This window comes from Salminus brasiliensis, chromosome 25 (genome assembly GCF_030463535.1).
Source record: "Salminus brasiliensis chromosome 25, fSalBra1.hap2, whole genome shotgun sequence".
Taxonomy (NCBI): Eukaryota; Metazoa; Chordata; class Actinopteri; order Characiformes; family Bryconidae; genus Salminus; species Salminus brasiliensis.
Window position 1 is genome coordinate 477724 of NC_132902.1, and position 19772 is coordinate 497495.

A 19772-nucleotide genomic window follows, 5' to 3' on the forward strand; every position below is an offset into this window, starting at 1 on the left:
TCACACACACACACACACACACACACACACACACACACAATTACAGAGAGTCCAGAGACTGCGTGATGAGTTACCGTGGTGACAGGAGCATGACGGACCTGACGGAGAGATCTGTGGAAGTAATGACAGCATCGTTCAGTCAGATATTTAAATTGAATATACAGGTATATATTTATATATTTATATATTTATATTAATGTCATATACAGAGTTCATATCCACTGGGGGTTACTCCTCAGTGCAACACTGACACCTACTGGCCGAAACAAGAACACATCCAGAGAACACGGTTCCTCCACCGCTGCACAGCTGAATGCTGAGGGGGGCTTTATACCCCTCTAGCCCACGCATGGTGTCTAAGGGGTGTCCGCAAACATTTGGACACATAGTTCATGCACTAAGCCACACGGTGGCGTCCCGTCCCAGGAAGGCCCCCCAGTCGCCCTTAGCAATGGCATGCAGCAGTGAAAGCGGGTCGGTGGACAGTTGGAGCCCCCCGGTCACCGGATCGGCCACAGCTGCCTCCGGCTGCTATTTTCACTCCAGCATAAAGCGGCATGGGGAGCCAACAGCTCCAGCCTGGAGGAGCAGCCTTCACACACACTCCCAGCCTTCTCTACGTCCACGCCATGAAGTCCGCGGGGGCCAAGGACCACCCGTCCTCCTGCCTGTGAGTGTGTGTGATCACTGTGTGTGTTTTTGTAGCTTAACAAGGTGTGGTGTAGCAATGCAGATTAACTTGTAGCTGTATTTGAGTAGATAGAGATGTGTGTGTGTGTGTGGCGGGGTGTGTGTGTGTGTGTGTGTGGGGAGGGGTGTATTAAAGCGACAGTCTCACCCCAGACGTAGTCAACTTTCCAAGACGTATTTGTAGTTTTACACTGGGGCTGCAAGGCTAATGCTGCTAACAAGTAATAAAAGTCTATGTCCACCAATTAGCACTGGACCTACGAGGCTAATGTAGCCTAAAAAGTAATAGAAGCGTATTTACAGCTGTTAGCACTGGAGATATGAGGCTAATGTAGCTAACAAGTAATGGAAGCCTATGTACACCAATTAGCATTGGGGCTATAAGGCTAATGTAGCTAACAAGTTCTATTGTCATGTAATTATTGTCAACTAGCATTATGCTAACACCATATATATGTTGCACACTGGACATGTCAAAACAATTTGAGACCACCGGTGCTCTGTTGATGAACGGTGGTGCCGGGCTACGTCCATACTTTGCTGTTTGCATAAACGTGACCACCAGAACCAGAACCGGCAGCGTCGTGAACAAGAGGCAGTAAATCTAAACTCTTTATGCTAAACAGAAGAATGCTAACCATGCATGCAGTTAGCACCATGCTAATTGGCTAGATATGAGCTCCACTTATCTGTTAGGTACATTAGCCTTTTAGCTCCAGTGCTAATGCTACAGCGGATCGGGATCAGGGCCAATCCAGGAGTATTTTAAATGATTGGGTATCGGTTACTTTAAGTCCAATCCCTTGTTTGTACTCGGGCACTCCCTCTGCATCATTATCGGACATGTATCAGGTATAAGTCGATAATCAGAATTTACCCGGATCAGATTAATATTGGCTGATCCTCAGCATTAAGGTACTCGGATCAGATTGATATTGTCTGATCCTCAGAATTAAGTTACCCGGATCAGATTAATATTGGCTGATCCTCAGCATTAAGGTACTTGGATCAGATTGGTATTAGTCGATACTCAGCACTGAGGTGCTTGAATCAGACTGGTATTGGCTGATACTCAGCATTTAGGTACTCAGATTATATTGATATTGGCTGATCCTTAGGATTAAGATACTAGGATCAGATTAGTATTAGCTGATCCTCAGGATTAAGGTACTCGGATCAGATTGATACTCGGATCAGATCAGTATCAGTCGATACTCAGCATTAAGGTACACAGATCAGATTGGTATTGGCTGATCCTCAGCATTAAGGTACTCAGATCAGATTGGTATTGGCTGATCCTCAGCATTAAGGTACTCAGATCAGATTGGTATTGGCTGATCCTCAGCATTAAGGTACTCAGATCAGATTGGTATTGGCTGATCCTCAGCATTAAGGTACTCGGACCTGATAGGTATCACTTGATATTCAGCATTAGGGTATTCAGATTGGACTTGTATTGCTCAGTTCACTCAGATAGGTACTTATAGGTACTTAGATCAGATCAGAATTGGACAATTCTCGGCATTAAGTTACTCGGGTCTGGACATCCATACAGCAAACTACTGAAATGACTGGGCTTCTGAGATCAGGTGTGGAACTAAATGGGTGTGTATTACTGTGTGTAGCTCCTCGCCCTCGGACCCGGAAGAGCTGGAGAGCGGAAGCGAAGGCTCAGAGAAGTCGTCGGGTGAAGCTGGGAAGCGCCCCCACCGGTCCAGCCGGAGGTTGGCGGGGGTCAGCAAGCAGAGGCAGGCAGCGAATGCCCGCGAACGCGACCGGACGCACAGCGTGAACACGGCCTTCGCCGCCCTGCGGACGCTCATCCCCACAGAGCCGGCTGACAGGAAGCTGTCGAAGATCGAGACACTGCGGCTGGCCTCCAGCTACATCTCCCACCTCGCCAACGTTCTGCTGCTGGGCGAGAGCTGCAGTGATGGGCAGCCGTGCCTGCAGTACCGTGGCGTCCTGCAGGGTGGCGCCACCCGTGCCTCGCTCAGGCCCATCTGCACCTTCTGCCTCGGGAACCAGAGGAAAATGGTAAGTGTCATATAGTCTCAACATTATACAGCATTATAGAGCGCCCCCTACGCTTCCTGTAGTGTATTACAGTCTGTCAGAATGAGCGTGTGGATCATATGATCATTATAGAGCATTATAGAGCGCCCCCTACGCTTCCTGTAGTGTTTTACAGTCTGTCAGAATGAGCGTGTGGATCATATGATCATTATAGAGCATTATAGAGCGCCCCCTACGCTTCCTGTAGTGTTTTACAGTCTGTCAGAGTGAGCGTGTGGATCATATGATCATTATAGAGCATTATAGAGCGCCCCCTACGCTTCCTGTAGTGTATTACAGTCTGTCAGAATGAGCGTGTGGATCATATGATCATTATAGAGCATTATAGAGCGCCCCCTACGCTTCCTGTAGTGTATTACAGTCTGTCAGAATGAGCGTGTGGATCATATGATCGTTATAGAGCATTATAGAGCGCCCCCTACGCTTCCTGTAGTGTATTACAGTCTGTCAGAATGAGCGTGTGGATCATATGAACATTATAGAGCATTATAGAGCGCCCCCTACGCTTCCTGTAGTGTATTACAGTCTGTCAGAATGAGCGTGTGGATCATATGATCGTTATAGAGCATTATAGAGTGCCCCCTACGCTTCCTGTAGTGTATTACAGTCTGTCAGAATGAGCGTGTGGATCATATGATCATTATGGAGCATTATAGAGCGCCCCCTACGCTTCCTGTAGTGTATTACAGTCTGTCAGAATGAGCGTGTGGATCATATGAACATTATAGAGCATTATAGAGTGCCCCCTACGCTTCCTGTAGTGTATTACAGTCTGTCAGAATGAGCGTGTGGATCATATGATCATTATAGAGCATTATAGAGTGCCCCCTACGCTTCCTGTAGTGTATTACAGTCTGTCAGAATGAGCGTGTGGATCATATGATCGTTATAGAGCATTATAGAGCGCCCCCTACGCTTCCTGTAGTGTATTACAGTCTGTCAGAATGAGCGTGTGGATCATATGATCGTTATAGAGCATTATAGAGCGCCCCCTACGCTTCCTGTAGTGTATTACAGTCTGTCAGAATGAGCGTGTGGATCATATGATCATTATAGAGCATTATAGAGTGCCCCCTACGCTTCCTGTAGTGTATTACAGTCTGTCAGAATGAGCGTGTGGATCATATGAACATTATAGAGCATTATAGAGCGCCCCCTACACTTCCTGTAGTGTATTACAGTCTGTCAGAATGAGCGTGTGGATCATATGAACATTATAGAGCATTATAGAGCGCCCCCTACTCTTCCTGTAGTGTATTACAGGTATAACAGTGTATTGCAGGGTGTGTTTTGATTTGTGTTTTGCAGATGCGAACTGGGGAGAAACACGCAGTGTGAGTGACGGGACGGGATGGGACAGAACAGGACGGGGCGGGCGGGACGCCTCGTCCTCCTCAACGTTTACATGTAAAGACTCTTGTACAGACAAATCAAGCAGATGTATATTTTTCTAAACTCTAAGGACAGACGGAAGCAGAACCTAAAAATCAAACACTGAAATGCACTTTTCCCCCACCCCACTCTTTCGTTTACAACGTGTGTGTGTGTGTGTGTGTGTGTGTGTGTGTGTGTGTGTACGTGTCCGGGTGTGTGTCTTTGCCCTTGTTTTGGTGAGTGTAATCGGAGCCTGGCGTGTAAAGCAGCACCTGGCAGAAAGTTATTTCAGTGTCAGATATAGTGAGCCTCCACGGGCCTCTCCTTAAAAAACAAGCCCCATGTCTGGCCATCATGGGTCACATGACGGTAACCGAAACCTGCAGCGGTCGCTGTCAGTACACAGTCGGCCCCCCGCCCCCTTAACTCCCCCCACCAACCCCCGCCCTCCAACCCGGGTACCCACCGTTCCTTCCTTCCACATTACAGGGTCGGAATGCCTTAAAGCGCAGGACTGACCTGTCCGTGCCCCGCCCACACTGACCAGCCATAACATTAACACCTGATGTTCTAGACAATGACAGGCAGGTCTATGTGGGGGGTGTCCTTCCTGGTATGCAGTGGTCAGGACCTACCTACCCCAAAAGTGCTCCAAGGAAGGACGACCAGTGATGGGCGTCCAAGGATCTCAGTGATGCTCATGGAGGCCCCGCCCACCTCACAGCTGTTGACGTTAGTGTTGGTGTTCCTAGATCCCACAGCTGGACGCCTTCGGGGGTCAGAGGTGTTTGAGTGGCATGAAGCGGCAGGTGGTTTTAATGTTATGGCTGATCCGTGTCATGTTAGTCCACCTGGCGTTACAGAAATAGCTTGGGTTAGCTTAGCTAAGGAGCGTTGAAGAAGGTGTGGTAAGGGTAGAGGGTTCGGTTCCTAAGGGAGCGAGATAGCTACCTGGCCTACAGTGAGGCGGGGGGGTCATCATCATCCATGATGCAATCAAATCCTCACAGCAATGCTCCTCCTCCATAATCTAGCCGAATGTCTTCGTCCCTGGACAGTAGAGACAGTCACTCCAACAGAAGCAGGATCAGCTCTTTTTAATATCCTTGATTTCAGACGAAACAATGAATGAACGAGCAGGCGTCCCAATACTTCTGTCAATGTATTGTATCTTAGCTAGCTACATAAACTCCAAGGCTGGTGACCTGAACGTCGTGTTAGCGGGCAGCGCTCGCCTCTGCGCTCGTCTCTGCGCTCGTCTGAAGTCCAGCCCGGTCAGCCATCTTTAGATTATGGTCTATTTGCACTAGAAAGACTCTGAGCTAAACAAAAACCACCCAGTTATCATAAGTTTTGTCCTGCTGAAGCTAATTATCATACTATCTTCCACAGAGCGCGTCTTAATAGTGTGTCCAAAACATGACTGCTAAGCGCTAACTTAAGAGAGCTAAGACAGCTAAGCTAAGACAGCTAAATTAAGAGAGCTAAGCTAAGAAAGCTAAGCTACGAGAGCTAAGCTACGAGAGCTAAGCTAAAACAGCAAAAACAGCTAAGCTAAGAGAGCTAAGCTACGAGAGCTAAGCTACGAGAGCTAAGCTAAAACAGCAAAAACAGCTAAGCTAAGAGAGCTAAGCTAAAAGAGCTAAGCTAAGAGAGCTAAGCTAAAACAGCAAAAACAGCTAAGCTAAGAGAGCTAAGCTAAAAGAGCTAAGCTAAGAGAGCTAAGCTAAAACAGCAAAAACAGCTAAGCCAAGAGAGCTAAGCTAAAAGAGCTAAGCTAAGAGAGCTAAGCTAAGACAGCTAAATTAAGAGAGCTAAACTAAGAAAGCTAAGCTACGAGAGCTAAGCTAAAACAGCAAAAACAGCTAAGCTAAGAGAACTAAGCTAAAAGAGCTAAGCTAAGAGAGCTAAGCTAAAACAGCAAAAACAGCTAAGCTAAGAGAGCTAAGCTAAGCCAGCTAAGCTAAGAGAGCTAAGCTAAGAAAGCTAAGCTAAGAGAGCTAATTTAAGAGATAGTTAAATGGGGTATAAAGGAGCTAAACGGCTAACAATGCTAATGAAAATGATGTAGAAAACATTCCTACTGTACTGAAACCCGTCTGCTGCAGGAAAACTGGGATAATTATTAGCTTTCACTGATTTTATTAATTAATACATTCTTTTCTACGTCGTTTTCATTAGCATTTTTAGCCTTTTAGCTCCTTTCACCCCATTTAATTATGAAATTAGTGGCAGGTGCTCTGTTTACTTAGCTCTCTTAGCGTAGCTCTATTAGCTTAACTCCCATTAAATTAGCTCGCTTAGCTTAGCTCTATTAGCTTAACTCGCTTAGCTTAACTCCCTTAGCTTAGCTCCCTTAGCTTAGCTCCCTTAGCTTAACTCACTTAGCTTAGCTCCCTTAGCTTAGCTCCCTTAGCTTAACTCTCCTAGCTTAACTCCCTTAGCTTAGCTCTCTTAGCTTAGCTCCCTTAGCTTAACTATCCTAGCTTAGCTCTCTTAGCTTAGCTCCCTTAGCTTAGCTCCCTTAGCTTAGCTCTCTTAGCTTAGCTCCCTTAGCTTAACTCTCCTAGCTTAACTCCCTTAGTTTAGCTCTCTTAGCTTAGCTCCCTTAGCTTAACTCTCCTAGCTTAACTCCCTTAGCTTAACTCTCCTAGCTTAACTCCCTTAGCTTAGCTCTCTTAGCTTAGCTCCCTTAGCTTAGCTCCCTTAGCTTAACTCTCTTAGCTTAGCTCTCTTAGCTTAGCTCCCTTAGCTTAGCTCCCTTAGCTTAGCTCTCTTAGCTTAGCTCCCTTAGCTTAACTCTCCTAGCTTAACTCCCTTAGCTTAGCTCTCTTAGCTTAGCTCTTAGCTTAGCTCCCTTAGCTTAACTCTCCTAGCTTAACTCTCTTAGCTTAGCTCCCTTAGCTTAGCTCTCTTAGCTTAGCTCCCTTAGCTTAGCTCCCTTAGCTTAACTCTCCTAGCTTAGCTCCCTTAGCTTAGCTCCCTTAGCTTAACTCTCCTAGCTTAACTCCCTTAGCTTAGCTCTCTTAGCTTAGCTCTCTTAGCTTAACGTTTCCCACCCAAATGACTCCTAAGCTCGTAATTCAGAGGATCCGGAGTCGTTTGGGTGGGAAACGTATGCAGGACAAAGCGCACTATGATGGGAGCGTTTTGTTTGTTTTTTTTTACCTCAGAAATTGAGGTGAAATATGAAAAATGCTACATCCATGCTACAAGCTAAGCTAAGCTAGCACTGCTGTGCACTAAAATGACGCAGCATTAAAGTAAGTCTACGACTAAACTTAAACGCTTACAGTTTTCGTCCACCTGTTCTTATTTCCTGTCTCTGAGGGACTGTTTTAGGACACTTCTGTTGTGGAAATGAAGGAAGAGTGCAGTTAGCAGCACGTTAGCTAGCAGCACGTTAGCTAACAGCACGTTAGCAAGCAGCACGTTAGCTAACAGCACGTTAGCTAGCAGCACGTTAGCTAGCAGCACGTTAGGAAGTTGCCTTAAAGCTCTCAGTGAAACTCAGACTCTGAGAAGAGGACGTTAGCTATTGAACATGCCAGCTCGCAGTGTTATTGCGCTAGTGTTAGCGGTGTTAGCTTAGCATGTAGCTAGCAACTTTCAGATTTCACCTCTCGGAAAGAGCTCGAAATGTTTGAAAAGGTTTGTAGCGGCTTAGCTAATCGTGTAGCCCCTACTCTGAATTTATAGCCTACTCAAAGTTAACTAGGCTAATACGGAAGCGAGAGGCTAATCATGTTTCTAACCCGGTATCTCGGGGTCGTGAGGTCATTTCGGACCTGAACGTTGACTTTGGCTCGTTTGCGTGGATTGCACTAATGTGCTGGTTCTGAAGAGTCTAGAGCCTGCGGTCCCGTCCACAGAACACGGAACGTCGCGGGTTTTTAGTGAGTGTTTTACTGTAATGTTGTAACACAAAATATCAAAATATTGCGCCATCGCACAGAAATATTAATATTATAAATAATAATATATTTAAAGTCACTGACCACTGAAACGGTAAGAACTAGCTTTTTTACACTGGCCACTTTATTAGAAACACAGCTTGACCCCGGCTCAGAAATATTTGACCCCGGCAGATTACGAAATATTTAAGAAAGCGTACTGGCCTTAGCGTTTGGCGTCTTTCTTTTTGATGCAACACCCCCAGCCATGCTTTCTTAAAAACACGCCAAAATAAGAGTCCTTCGTAGTCGGTTGCGCATTTGAGGAAGACAGGCGACGTCTTTTAAAGAATTGTAAAGATTTTAAGCGCAAACTCAAGGCAGACTATTTTAATCACAATTATATTTAATATATATTAATTATTCATACATATGAAATATTGTAAGGCTAATGTAAATAGTGGAATTTGCATATTGTTGCTGTCCAATTAAAAATATGTATCTCCAAAATGGCAAAGATTTTATTTAATTTAACTTGGAATGGAAGTTAAATAAGAGTTTATTCCAGGTAATTTAGAGCGTTTCTATTGGTCCGTTCATCCAGTACGATCTACACAGGATACAGAAGCAGCTACAGGGTTCAAACTAAAAATGGACAAAAATGGAGATACGTTATTCATTGGACAGCAGAGATTTGGATGGTTGGACGGTCGCACCACTTGACGTGTTTAGACTCTGCAAGGCATAAAGGCCAAAGTTGACTTTTATTTTGAAGGATTTCGGTAAATTTGTGTAAATAAGGTATTTTAGGATGTGATGTCGTACGTATTTGTTGTTTTCTTTAATAAGGAACTCACACTGGACGCTCACGCCACCGACCCGAACGTGGAGCATGTTTACAAACAAACTGGAACTTCAAAGTCAGAAACGTCCAGACAGAAAAAAAAAAGCCCTGAATTTAGTGACTGCATGTTTCATCTCCTCGCGGGATGATGGATGGCCTACCTCTACAATACGAGTTCAGTACGCCGCGCCTCGAACCCTGTCAACATACTTGAATTGTCCTTTGCACACGGCGACGTCGAAGCTGCTATTTAAATGATGGTGTATTTTATTTTGTACAGTGAGAATTTTGTCTGTACTCTTCTTATGATTTTCAAAACTTATTAAATTATTTGCAAAAATATTTTTTTTCTGGAATTTTTACCGACACTTTTCAAGATTTTGAAGTGATGTGAAAAAAAAAACGTGGATTGTGGCTCCATCTGGTGGACGTTATGGAAAGTACAGGACACCTTCAAAAACACACAGGTCTTTGTGGGTAAACTTGAACACACACCTCATCCAAAATCATGCAGCTCTTCTATTATCATGCAGAATTGGCCGATGTACAGATACGTGAAAAAGTTTTGGCACCTCTGCAAACGTTATTAACGTTATAAGGAGCGTTCCAGCTCAAACTGCTCCTAGGCTCTGTCCACGTCCGTGATTTGGCATCCCGTCCACTGAAAAACACTGCTTTAGGACAGTCCGATAACTGGAGACTATTTTCAACGAAATTTCGCTAAAGACTTCGGAGTTCCCCCACAGCTGGTTTGACAATGCCTTACTGGTGTTTTATGGCAAAATTAACCGAAAAATATGTCCCACCTTTTTTACGTCCCAGGTTAGCATTGTTAGGAAGTCGGACGGTACTGAGTGTACGACTGATTTTACGGGCACAGATATACGCCCTACTGTTGACGTATAGTGCGGCTATCTTGGATTCGGAACTTTCCGAAATTTCCTACCACCAACTTGGAAAATCCGACATCCATTTGGGAAAATTGAACGTTCGTCCCATCCCACTTGGTTAGAACCCAAACTATGGTGGAAATGCTCGGTTCTACCAGCGGGAGAACCACACTCCTTTTTCTGGTTCTAAAAGGCACATTCAGAAGTGAGGAGGAGGCTAATGCTAACGCTAGCTGTGATCAGACTGCAGAGTAGTAAAGGAGCTGGGAGCTGAATTGTCAGATCAGACTAAGATATTAAACGCTACAGTAAAAAAAAATAATAAAAAAGTCCTCAAATCAAAGTAGATCAGATTTGAGTCTGATTACAGAAACTGGTACTAAAGTACAGCGGCTTTACTGCTGTTTATTAGTGTGGATTAGCATGTTTTAGCCAAGTTGTGGGGCTATAGAAACGCAACGATCTGATCAGATCCGATAATCGTCCGATAATCAGCACTCAGAGAATTAGATCGGACCGGGACATCCTTAGAAAATACACAATATATAACAGACATAATGCTGTATTCAGACTTTGTAGTGCACTACATAGGGAGTAGTGTGTTATTTGGGATTGAACCGCTTAGGATCACGCCCCCTACAGGGCTAGCACGCTCACGCAAGCGTTTTTTTTGGTCTCTGTGCGGATGAACAGAGGAAAATTTCGTTAAATCAAAAATATCCAGACACACGACCTTAGAATTAACGCAAAACAGGCCAGCCAATCAGGGCAGGGCTCATTTAAATACATTACCTCGTAAAGTTTATCGGCTAAAGCAGAAACAGAAATTATTCGTCATCTAAAAGATACATAAACCAAACAAAAAAGCCCTAATTAAGGCGGTGCTAATTGAGGAGTGGGCATGGCCAGGAGCAAGCTCACTTCGCTAGAAGAACGTTGACCCATCCAGAAGTCACCACCCACAGCCTAAAGACCCACAAGTCCTCACTACTTCAACCGCTACGACGGAAACCCCATTCGTAACCACTTGGGGGCGCACTAGCTAGCATTTACATAGCATTTTAACACGAATATAAATCAATGTATCCAATTTATACACTTTTCCAACAGCATTCCAGCCATAGTAACAACCCCCCACCCCAGACTCTCACCCAATAAAAAGGAGCTGGGAGTTGAACGCCCCCTGGTGGAGACAGAAAGAAATACAGCAGGCGCACAAATAGGCTACTTCTAATCTTTATTTCTTAAAAAAAGTCAATTAGGTAATCAGATTAAAGAAATCAGTGATGAATCAATAAAGGTGGTGACAGATCAGAGGGAGAAGGCCAGCAGTCATTTAAGGGTCATTTAAAGTGGGCAGCTAGTGGCGTTACTCGGCGCGGTACAGCTGAAGACGATGGCGGGGGGCAGCTTGAGAGAGCTGGGGCGGATGGTCCTCAGGAAGGGCTTGAACCTTTGGCAGCGACGTGGATCTTTCAGTCAAACCTTCAGTTCAGTTCCAGGTCCAGAGTGCAAGAATAATCCCGCTCCGGGATTTTGTTCCAGCTGCCTGGGACAAAATCCCGGGGCGGATTCTTACGCTCTGGACCTGGACTTTCCACCTCTAAGCTCTGGAGAGTAGCTTAGCTCTCTGAGGAGGTTCGCTAGATCGTAGCCACACAGATAGGACCGCTAAACACACCCTTTTAACTGGAATGTGAATCAGAATCTGAATCTGATTCCGAATCAGAATCAAAATAATAATAATAATAATAATAATAATAATAATAATAATAATAAAATGGCTTGCGAACCTAAAAACCTCGGCTAGCTACACTCAAAAGACGGAAGGTTGAGGAGGTACCGTCTAACAGCCACCACCCACCCCACTCAGGGCTAAAGGATACGAAGGCATCGGTCTTTACGTCAACATACAGCGAGATCGTATTCCGGGCGAAATTTTTCATGGAATGTCACGTTTTCCGAAGAAATCGCGTGGTAATAAATAATTGAAAGATGTCCAAACGGGTCAACACTCGACAGCTAGTTCCGTGAGAATGCTTACAAAAGGGGTTGACGATTTACAACTTGTGCTGTATGTATTTATATATTTATAATATATATATTTATATATAGAATTTTCTTTTAAGTGTAAACCTTAAGATTAGATAGAAAAATCTGTTAAAATTAACCATTTTTGTTACAAAGCCCTTAAATGACATCTAAAATGTTATGGTTGAAAAAACAGGAGGTAGAATAAAAATAAAAAAAATAATAAAAAAAGAAATAAAATTTAAAATTAAAAAACAAAAAAAAGGAAAAATTTAGAAAGACGAGCACTTCCGTAACAAAACATTCTGCGGCTCCTGTGGCAGCTGATGCCAAGCTGCTGCAGGTCCCAAACTCGAGCTTCTTAATCACCTTCCTCCTCGTCGGATTCAGACTCTGCAAAAAATTACAAAAATAAATACATTTTAATAAAAAACAAATATTTAAATTAATTCATAATATTTTTTTTTTTTTATTTGATCATGATATGCAACATTAAGTGTAAACAAGCCCTCAAGTGTTCCTATATACACACATACACAGGTGCTGCCTCCAGGTATATGGGATATATAAATCTTTATAGAGGTATATTTATATATATATTTATACCTTCATGAGATCTATTATAAGTAAGGCCAGTTTGAAAACACAAAATTAATAAAATAAATTAATAAAATGTATTTATTTATTTATTTTTGCCTTCACACAGAGAGGAGAACGCTTGCATTAGCATGCTAGCCCTGTAGGGGGCGACAGTACCTCCCATTATTTAAATTTAAACACTACTCCCTATGCAGTGCAGTGGACTCTAGAGCGGTCAGCGCTGTAGTTCACTATATAGGGAGTAAGGAGGTATTTGAGATTCAGCCAGAAACATCATCAGACTCCTCATTCAAACCCCCCCCACCCACCCTGATGTTGACCTACAAAGCTAAGACCGGACCCTGATCTGAACCAAGCGTCCAGGCTTTTTTCCGAAAGACCATTCAAGATACCCAAATTCGCCCCCCTGTGATTGGTTTGCCATTAGGTGGAGTAGATGGAGTAACGCGTCTCTAGGGACACTTCTGTCCCCATCGCTGGATTCTAGCCTCTACATCTCAGATCTTGAGTGGAAGCACCTGAGGGCTGGGGGTGAAAGGGGGGCCGGGCGGGAGGTGAGGTTTACCTTCTTCTGCGTTCTTCAGCCACTCCACAAACTTTTTCATCTGCTCCAGGAAGACGCTCTTGCCTTTGGCCAAGTGGCCCTCGGTGTACCACTTCAGAATGGCCTCCTCGCTCAGAACATCAGCTAGGAGAACCATGGAGAACCACAAGGTTAGCGGGCAGGATCTCCCGCGGCGCTGATTCTGGCGATACTTCACTGATCAGACTCACCTTTATAGAGCAGCACCACGATCTTCTGGAAGGCCTTCATGAAGTGGATGTTGTCGTAGCAGTACTCCTGGATCTTCAGAAGGAGGGTGAGCTCGGAGACACCCTGGGACGTGAACGCCTTCAGCAGGGGGCTGTATTGCTGCCATGAGGGAAGATTAGCAAACAGAAATCACCACCCAACTCATCCAAAAGTCCTGGATGGAGCTCCTCCACTATCATCATTCCAGAGAACACAGTCCCTCCACTGCTCCACAGCTCAATGCTGGGGGGCTTTAAACCCCTTAAAAGCCAATGGTGCCAATAGGTTCGTATGGGTCATTAAAAGGGGTGTCCACAAACTTTAATAAAAAATAATAATAAAAAAACAGCTAAAGTACCTTCAAGTGTTTGATGGCTTGTTCTGTGACGAGCTCCTCCTTCTTGTTCCACTCGACTGAGCTCATGACGCTGGTCCACACGATGCCGATCATAGTCTGCTCGGAGATGTTGGTCTTCTTCATCTCCTCGCGGACGTACGTGATCATCTGCAGCAGAGGAGAACAACAGTGAGGCGTGCAACAGGGATCAGGGGGTAAAGCATGCAAACCTTCAGCTGGACGGCTGACGTACGTCTTTGAGGGTCTCTCCGCGGGACATCTGCTCCTGCAGCTCTTTCTGGAGCTCCTTGCGGGCGCCGATGGACTGCTGGTTGCGGGCGAAGTCGGACAGCTCCTTCAGCCCGGCGTCCGTGAAGTATTTGGAGAAGTGCTCGCAGCTCCGCTTGTTGGCCGGAAACAGCTCCTACGACGGCAGCAGAGAGCGACGGGTTAATGATCTGCCCAGAAACCCAGAACGCCATCAAAATCTAGCCGGACGAGAACACGGCGGCGTGTCACGGTCAGCGGGGTTCGGATACTCTACCATCAGCCGGTTGTCCATGCCGACCTTCCGCAGACTGCCGGCCACCGAGTTGATGTCCTTCTCGTTGATCCAGGATTTAAACAGTTTGACGGCGAAGGCAGCAGAAACACCTGCAACCACAAAAAAAAATAAATAAAAAAAAAACTGACCGCTCACTGACAGCTCTTAGGGTCCAGCGGGTCCAGGTATCTACACAAGCTCTATGCAGCAGGCGGGTTTACCTTCTTTCACCAGGTTCTCGTTGAAGAGGCTGTTCAGGATGGAGGCCGAAATATTCCCATTGGCCAGCAGGATGCCCGTCAGCATGGCCAGCTTGTTGCGCTCAGACTCGGTGAACCCTTTTAAAAACAGCAGCAGCTGCAGGGGGGGGGGGCGACAAACACAGGAGCTCAGACACAGAAGCCCGGATATCAAATCGGGGATTCTCCAAGCAAGGTCATGAAGAAGCCCAGGTTCTTCAGACCTGGACCTTGACCTTGAACCCAGCCTCCAGTCCTACCAAAGGTTACAGAGTCCAGGACTGGAAACTGGATACAGGGTCCAGGATTTGAAGACCCCAGTTATGGGGAGTCCCTCTGCTGCTCTTCATCTAATCACACCTGTCTGATTACGCTGGACGAGGTCCTCCATACGACAGTTCTTGTGTCTGATGCTACTGACCAAATCTGATTTTAACGGCTTATTAAAAATATGACCATTAAATTGCTGTATTTAATCAGATTTGTTACAAAAACAATAAATAAATTAATTAATTAATAACTAATTAAATGTCAATTAAATGTCCTTATAGGAGAGTCTGTTCACTCTGCGGAAGGGTGGGCGATGCAATGTGTTAAATATCATGTATCGCGATATTATATTTCTCTCCATACAGGTGACCAGACGAAATGCATTAATTAAATACATAAATAAATCCACTAATTAACCAGAACTAATTACACTGTGTAGCTGACCAGTGTTCTATAAGCACTGACCACATCCTCGACATGCTCGACAGAAAGTCTATAGAAAATCATGATTAGTCAGTGGAGTTCGGCTCGACGTTCTGGCTACCGCACTCGCGCCCATCTCCACGTCAAGGGTCATTGCGCGAGGGGCGGGACTTCATCTGTAAACCAATGAAGGTGAAGGGCTACAGTTGTGAAAGTGCAGCCCTCTGCCACTCACCTTCTTGATCTCCTCCTCAAATCCTTTCTCCAGGTACTTGTACCGCCTGATCAGCTTGTTAAAAACCTGCAGACAGCGGAGAGGTCGGGCATGTTATTTAACGTCGCCTCCCACCACATACAGCCTTGAACTCCACCACCCCACCCTCTTAAAACCCCGCCCCCATCAGAAGGTGGGATTTACCTGAGCATACGCTTGCATGGTCTCCAGGTCCTCATTTGCTGTGAAGAGACAGTACTCGGTACGGGTCAGGTCATCGGATAGGGTCCCGCCTGGAGCTGTAGTGGGGTGGGGGTAAATACATTTTTTAAATATTTTGGTGTCTCGGTATGATCTTAATATTCTGATGAACGTGCATAACTAACCAGGTCTACGGAGGTTCTGATATCTAGAACCGAGTAACTAGCCCATATATTGATACAAGCTAATCCCGCCCGCCCAGGGACGACCCAGGCGCCCGCCCACCCGGGACAGGCAGTTTTAGGTTAGGAGACTAGGTTTAGATTAATTTTAGACTTTATTCAGTCTGATCTCAGAGCAGTCTGACGCCGATCGATCAGAACAGGCCGACCCCTGCGGTACGCGGCGCTCTGCTGTGAACAGGGCCTTTGTCCGAAAGCGCTTCCTCACCCAGCATTCCGCCGGCCACCAGGATGTCGAAGAGCGTCTCTGCATACCGGCGATAGTCGAGCTTGGCACCAGAGGCATCGAGGAACTTCGCAACCGCTTCCAAGTCAGTGCCAGTTTGGTTCAAGCCTTGCACGATACTTTCTTGAAACTGAGTAGGATCAAATCTCTCCTTTTCATCTGAGGAAGAGGGGAAACAGTTTAGCATCAGGGCGGCACCACAACCACAACCACAACCACAACAACAACAACAACAATCACAACAACAACAACAACAACAATCACAATCACAACAACAACAACAACCACCACCACCACCACCACCACCGTGCGCTCACCTCTTTTCCGTGTTTTGAAACGCTGGCCGGTTAGCGTTGGCTTTTGCTGCTTTTGATTATTCATAAAAGACACCTGGTAACGACAGAAACCACAAACAGCAGTCAAACATCAGAACCACGGGTTTAGACCGGGTTTAGACTCAGCCTGGTGTTTCTAAATGCAGATGTCTAAAACTGGCCTGATGCTGAGATCAGACTCATCTAAACTGGCCTTGCGCTGGATTTAGACCAGGTCTAAAACTGGGCCTGAGGCTGGATTTAGACCAGGTCTAAAACTGGCCCTGAGGCTGGATTTAGACCAGGTCTAAAACTGGCCCTGAGGCTGGATTTAGACCAGGTCTAAAACTGGCCCTGAGGCTGGGATCAGACAGGTCTAAAACTCGCCCTGAGGCTGGGATCAGACAGGTCTAAAACTCGCCCTGAGGCTGGGATCAGACAGGTCTAAAACTCGCCCTGAGGCTGGGATCAGACAGGTCTAAAACTCGCCCTGATGCTGGATTTAGACTAGGTCTAAAACTGGCCTGATGCTGGATTTAGACTAGGTCTAAAACTGGCCTTGCATTGAGATCAGACTGGTCTAAAACTGGCCTTGCATTGGGATCAGACTGGTCTAAAACTGGCCTGATGCTGGATTTAGACTAGGTCTAAAACTGGCCTTGCATTGAGATCAGACAGGTCTAAAACTGGCCTGATGCTGGATTTAGACTAGGTCTAAAACTGGCCTTGCATTGGGATCAGACAGGTCTAAAACTGGCCTGATGCTGGATTTAGACTAGGTCTAAAACTGGCCTTGCATTGGGATCAGACAGGTCTAAAACTGGCCTTGCATTGGGATCAGACAGGTCTAAAACTGGCCTTGCATTGGGATCAGACAGGTCTAAAACTGGCCTTGCATTGGGATCAGACAGGTCTAAGACTGGCCCGATGCTGGATTTAGACTAGGTCTAAAACTGGCCCGATGCTGGATTTAGACTAGGTCTAAAACTGGCCTGATGCTGGATTTAGACTAGGTCTAAAACTGGCCTTGCATTGAGATCAGACAGGTCTAAAACTGGCCCGATGCTGGATTTAGACTAGGTCTAAAACTGGCCTGATGCTGGATTTAGACTAGGTCTAAAACTGGCCTTGCATTGGGATCAGACTGGTCTAAAACTGGCCTTGCATTGGGATCAGACTGGTCTAAAACTGGCCTGATGCTGGATTTAGACCAGGTCTAAAACTGGCCTTGCATTGAGATCAGACAGGTCTAAAACTGGCCTGATGCTGGATTTAGACCAGGTCTAAAACTGGCCTTGCATTGGGATCAGACAGGTCTAAAACTGGCCTTGCATTGGGATCAGACAGGTCTAAAACTGGCCTTGCATTGGGATCAGACAGGTCTAAAACTGGCCTTGCATTGGGATCAGACAGGTCTAAGACTGGCCCGATGCTGGATTTAGACTAGGTCTAAAACTGGCCCGATGCTGGATTTAGACTAGGTCTAAAACTGGCCCGATGCTGGATTTAGACTAGGTCTAAAACTGGCCTGATGCTGGATTTAGACTAGGTCTAAAACTGGCCTTGCATTGAGATCAGACAGGTCTAAAACTGGCCCGATGCTGGATTTAGACTAGGTCTAAAACTGGCCTGATGCTGGATTTAGACTAGGTCTAAAACTGGCCTTGCATTGGGATCAGACTGGTCTAAAACTGGCCTTGCATTGGGATCAGACTGGTCTAAAACTGGCCTGATGCTGGATTTAGACCAGGTCTAAAACTGGCCTTGCATTGAGATCAGACAGGTCTAAAACTGGCCTTGCATTGGGATCAGACTGGTCTAAAACTGGCCTGATGCTGGATTTAGACCAGGTCTAAAACTGGCCTTGCATTGAGATCAGACAGGTCTAAAACTGGCCTGATGCTGGATTTAGACTAGGTCTAAAACTGGCCTGATGCTGGATTTAGACTAGGTCTAAAACTGGCCTGATGCTGGATTTAGACTAGGTCTAAAACTGGCCTTGCATTGAGATCAGACAGGTCTAAAACTGGCCTGATGCTGGATTTAGACTAGGTCTAAAACTGGCCTTGCATTGAGATCAGACAGGTCTAAAACTGGCCTTGCATTGAGATCAGACAGGTCTAAAACTGGCCTTGCATTGGGATCAGACTGGTCTAAAACTGGCCTTGCATTGGGATCAGACTGGTCTAAAACTGGCCTTGCATTGGGATCAGACTGGTCTAAAACTGGCCTGATGCTGGATTTAGACTAGGTCTAAAACTGGCCTTGCATTGAGATCAGACAGGTCTAAAACTGGCCTTGCATTGAGATCAGACAGGTCTAAAACTGGCCTTGCATTGAGATCAGACAGGTCTAAAACTGGCCTTGCATTGAGATCAGACAGGTCTAAAACTGGCCTTGCATTGGGATCAGACTGGTCTAAAACTGGCCTTGCATTGGGATCAGACTGGTCTAAAACTGGCCTGATGCTGGATTTAGACTAGGTCTAAAACTGGCCTTGCATTGAGATCAGACAGGTCTAAAACTGGCCTTGCATTGAGATCAGACAGGTCTAAAACTGGCCTTGCATTGAGATCAGACAGGTCTAAAACTGGCCTTGCATTGGGATCAGACAGGTCTAAAACTGGCCTGATGCTGGATTTAGACTAGGTCTAAAACTGGCCTTGCATTGAGATCAGACAGGTCTAAAACTGGCCTTGCATTGAGATCAGACAGGTCTAAAACTGGCCTTGCATTGAGATCAGACAGGTCTAAAACTGGCCTGATGCTGGATTTAGACTAGGTCTAAAACTGGCCTCGCGCTGGATTTCGGCTCACGTTAGAACTTATGCTAAGCTAACGCTCCGTCACAACGTGACGACACTGCCACGCGAACCCTGCCCATCACTAATATCTAAAAATGAACCTCATTAATAACCTCTAATATGTAAAAACTCGTAACGCGCTTTTAATAAGACAGCTCGAGCCCCGCACGCTAGTTAGCGGTTAGCCTGAAGCTAAGCCCAGCAGCTCCGCCAACCAGCGGCACGTACGACCAAACGGACAGCCATCCGCGGCCGCCAGCCGCCCCGCGGGGAGCCCCGCCACTCGGAGAGCGGCCGGACCGGGATTATCGATCCCCCCCGTGATCGGACTCACCGAAATGAATGCAGATAGCGAACGGCTTCAGTCAGCAGCGAACAAAGCGTCCGAGTCCACACAGCGAGCAGGGCCTCCACGCATGCGCACCACGCCTTTTACAGCGGCCGCGCAGGCGCACTACGAACCCCGAGCTCGGCTGATGACGAATATTGTTTTTATATTCTCTTAATCAACTAAAAACACATTGATATTAATCATATTCATCATAAAAATATCAGATTATTATTATTATTATCATTATTATTATTATTATTATTAGCGCGCGCTTCTCTCTCGCTGTGCGGCTGTGAAGGACCCGCTCATTTGTGGGAGTAGAGGGGGGGGCTCGGTTTACACATGCTGCTTTAATATCGCAAATAGCGCGATATTAACCCCACTACTATAAATATTAATTATTTAATATGTAAAATAGTCTAATAAGAGATTATAT

The 19772-nt window shown here is 45.7% G+C and overlaps 2 protein-coding genes across 2 annotated transcripts; one reads left to right on the top strand and one right to left on the bottom strand.

Moving 5' to 3' along the window:
• The first annotated feature begins 483 nt into the window (after positions 1–483).
• Positions 484–4104, top strand: LOC140547725 (transcription factor 15). Its single transcript, XM_072670860.1, has 3 exons — positions 484–670; positions 2316–2727; positions 4075–4104. The coding sequence occupies exons 1-3, from the start codon at positions 558–560 to the stop codon at positions 4102–4104; spliced, it is 555 nt and encodes a 184-aa protein (XP_072526961.1). The 5' UTR covers positions 484–557.
• A 6883-nt stretch (positions 4105–10987) lies between these two features.
• bzw1a (basic leucine zipper and W2 domains 1a) lies at positions 10988–19445 on the bottom strand. Its single transcript, XM_072671520.1, has 12 exons — positions 19340–19445; positions 16205–16277; positions 15870–16046; positions 15423–15517; positions 15240–15305; positions 14294–14429; positions 14073–14182; positions 13782–13952; positions 13550–13696; positions 13173–13311; positions 12964–13086; positions 10988–12191 (listed from the first exon to the last, which is right to left on the bottom strand). Exons 2-12 carry the CDS (start codon positions 16266–16268, stop codon positions 12160–12162), a joined length of 1260 nt encoding a protein of 419 aa, XP_072527621.1. The 5' UTR covers positions 16269–16277; positions 19340–19445; the 3' UTR covers positions 10988–12159.
• Positions 19446–19772: the final 327 nt, after the last annotated feature.

Coding starts and splice junctions, on each gene's coding strand:
- LOC140547725 (XM_072670860.1), top strand. CDS start 558: ATGGGGAGCCAACAGCTCCAGCCTGGAGGAGCAGCCTTCACACACACT. Junction 671..2,315: donor GACCACCCGTCCTCCTGCCT/GTGAGTGTGTGT, acceptor TACTGTGTGTAG/CTCCTCGCCCTCGGACCCGG. Junction 2,728..4,074: donor TCGGGAACCAGAGGAAAATG/GTAAGTGTCATA, acceptor TGTGTTTTGCAG/ATGCGAACTGGGGAGAAACA.
- bzw1a (XM_072671520.1), bottom strand. CDS start 16,268: ATGAATAATCAAAAGCAGCAAAAGCCAACGCTAACCGGCCAGCGTTTC. Junction 15,518..15,869: donor GGTGGCCGGCGGAATGCTGG/GTGAGGAAGCGC, acceptor ACCCCACTACAG/CTCCAGGCGGGACCCTATCC. Junction 13,953..14,072: donor GCATGGACAACCGGCTGATG/GTAGAGTATCCG, acceptor CTGCCGTCGTAG/GAGCTGTTTCCGGCCAACAA.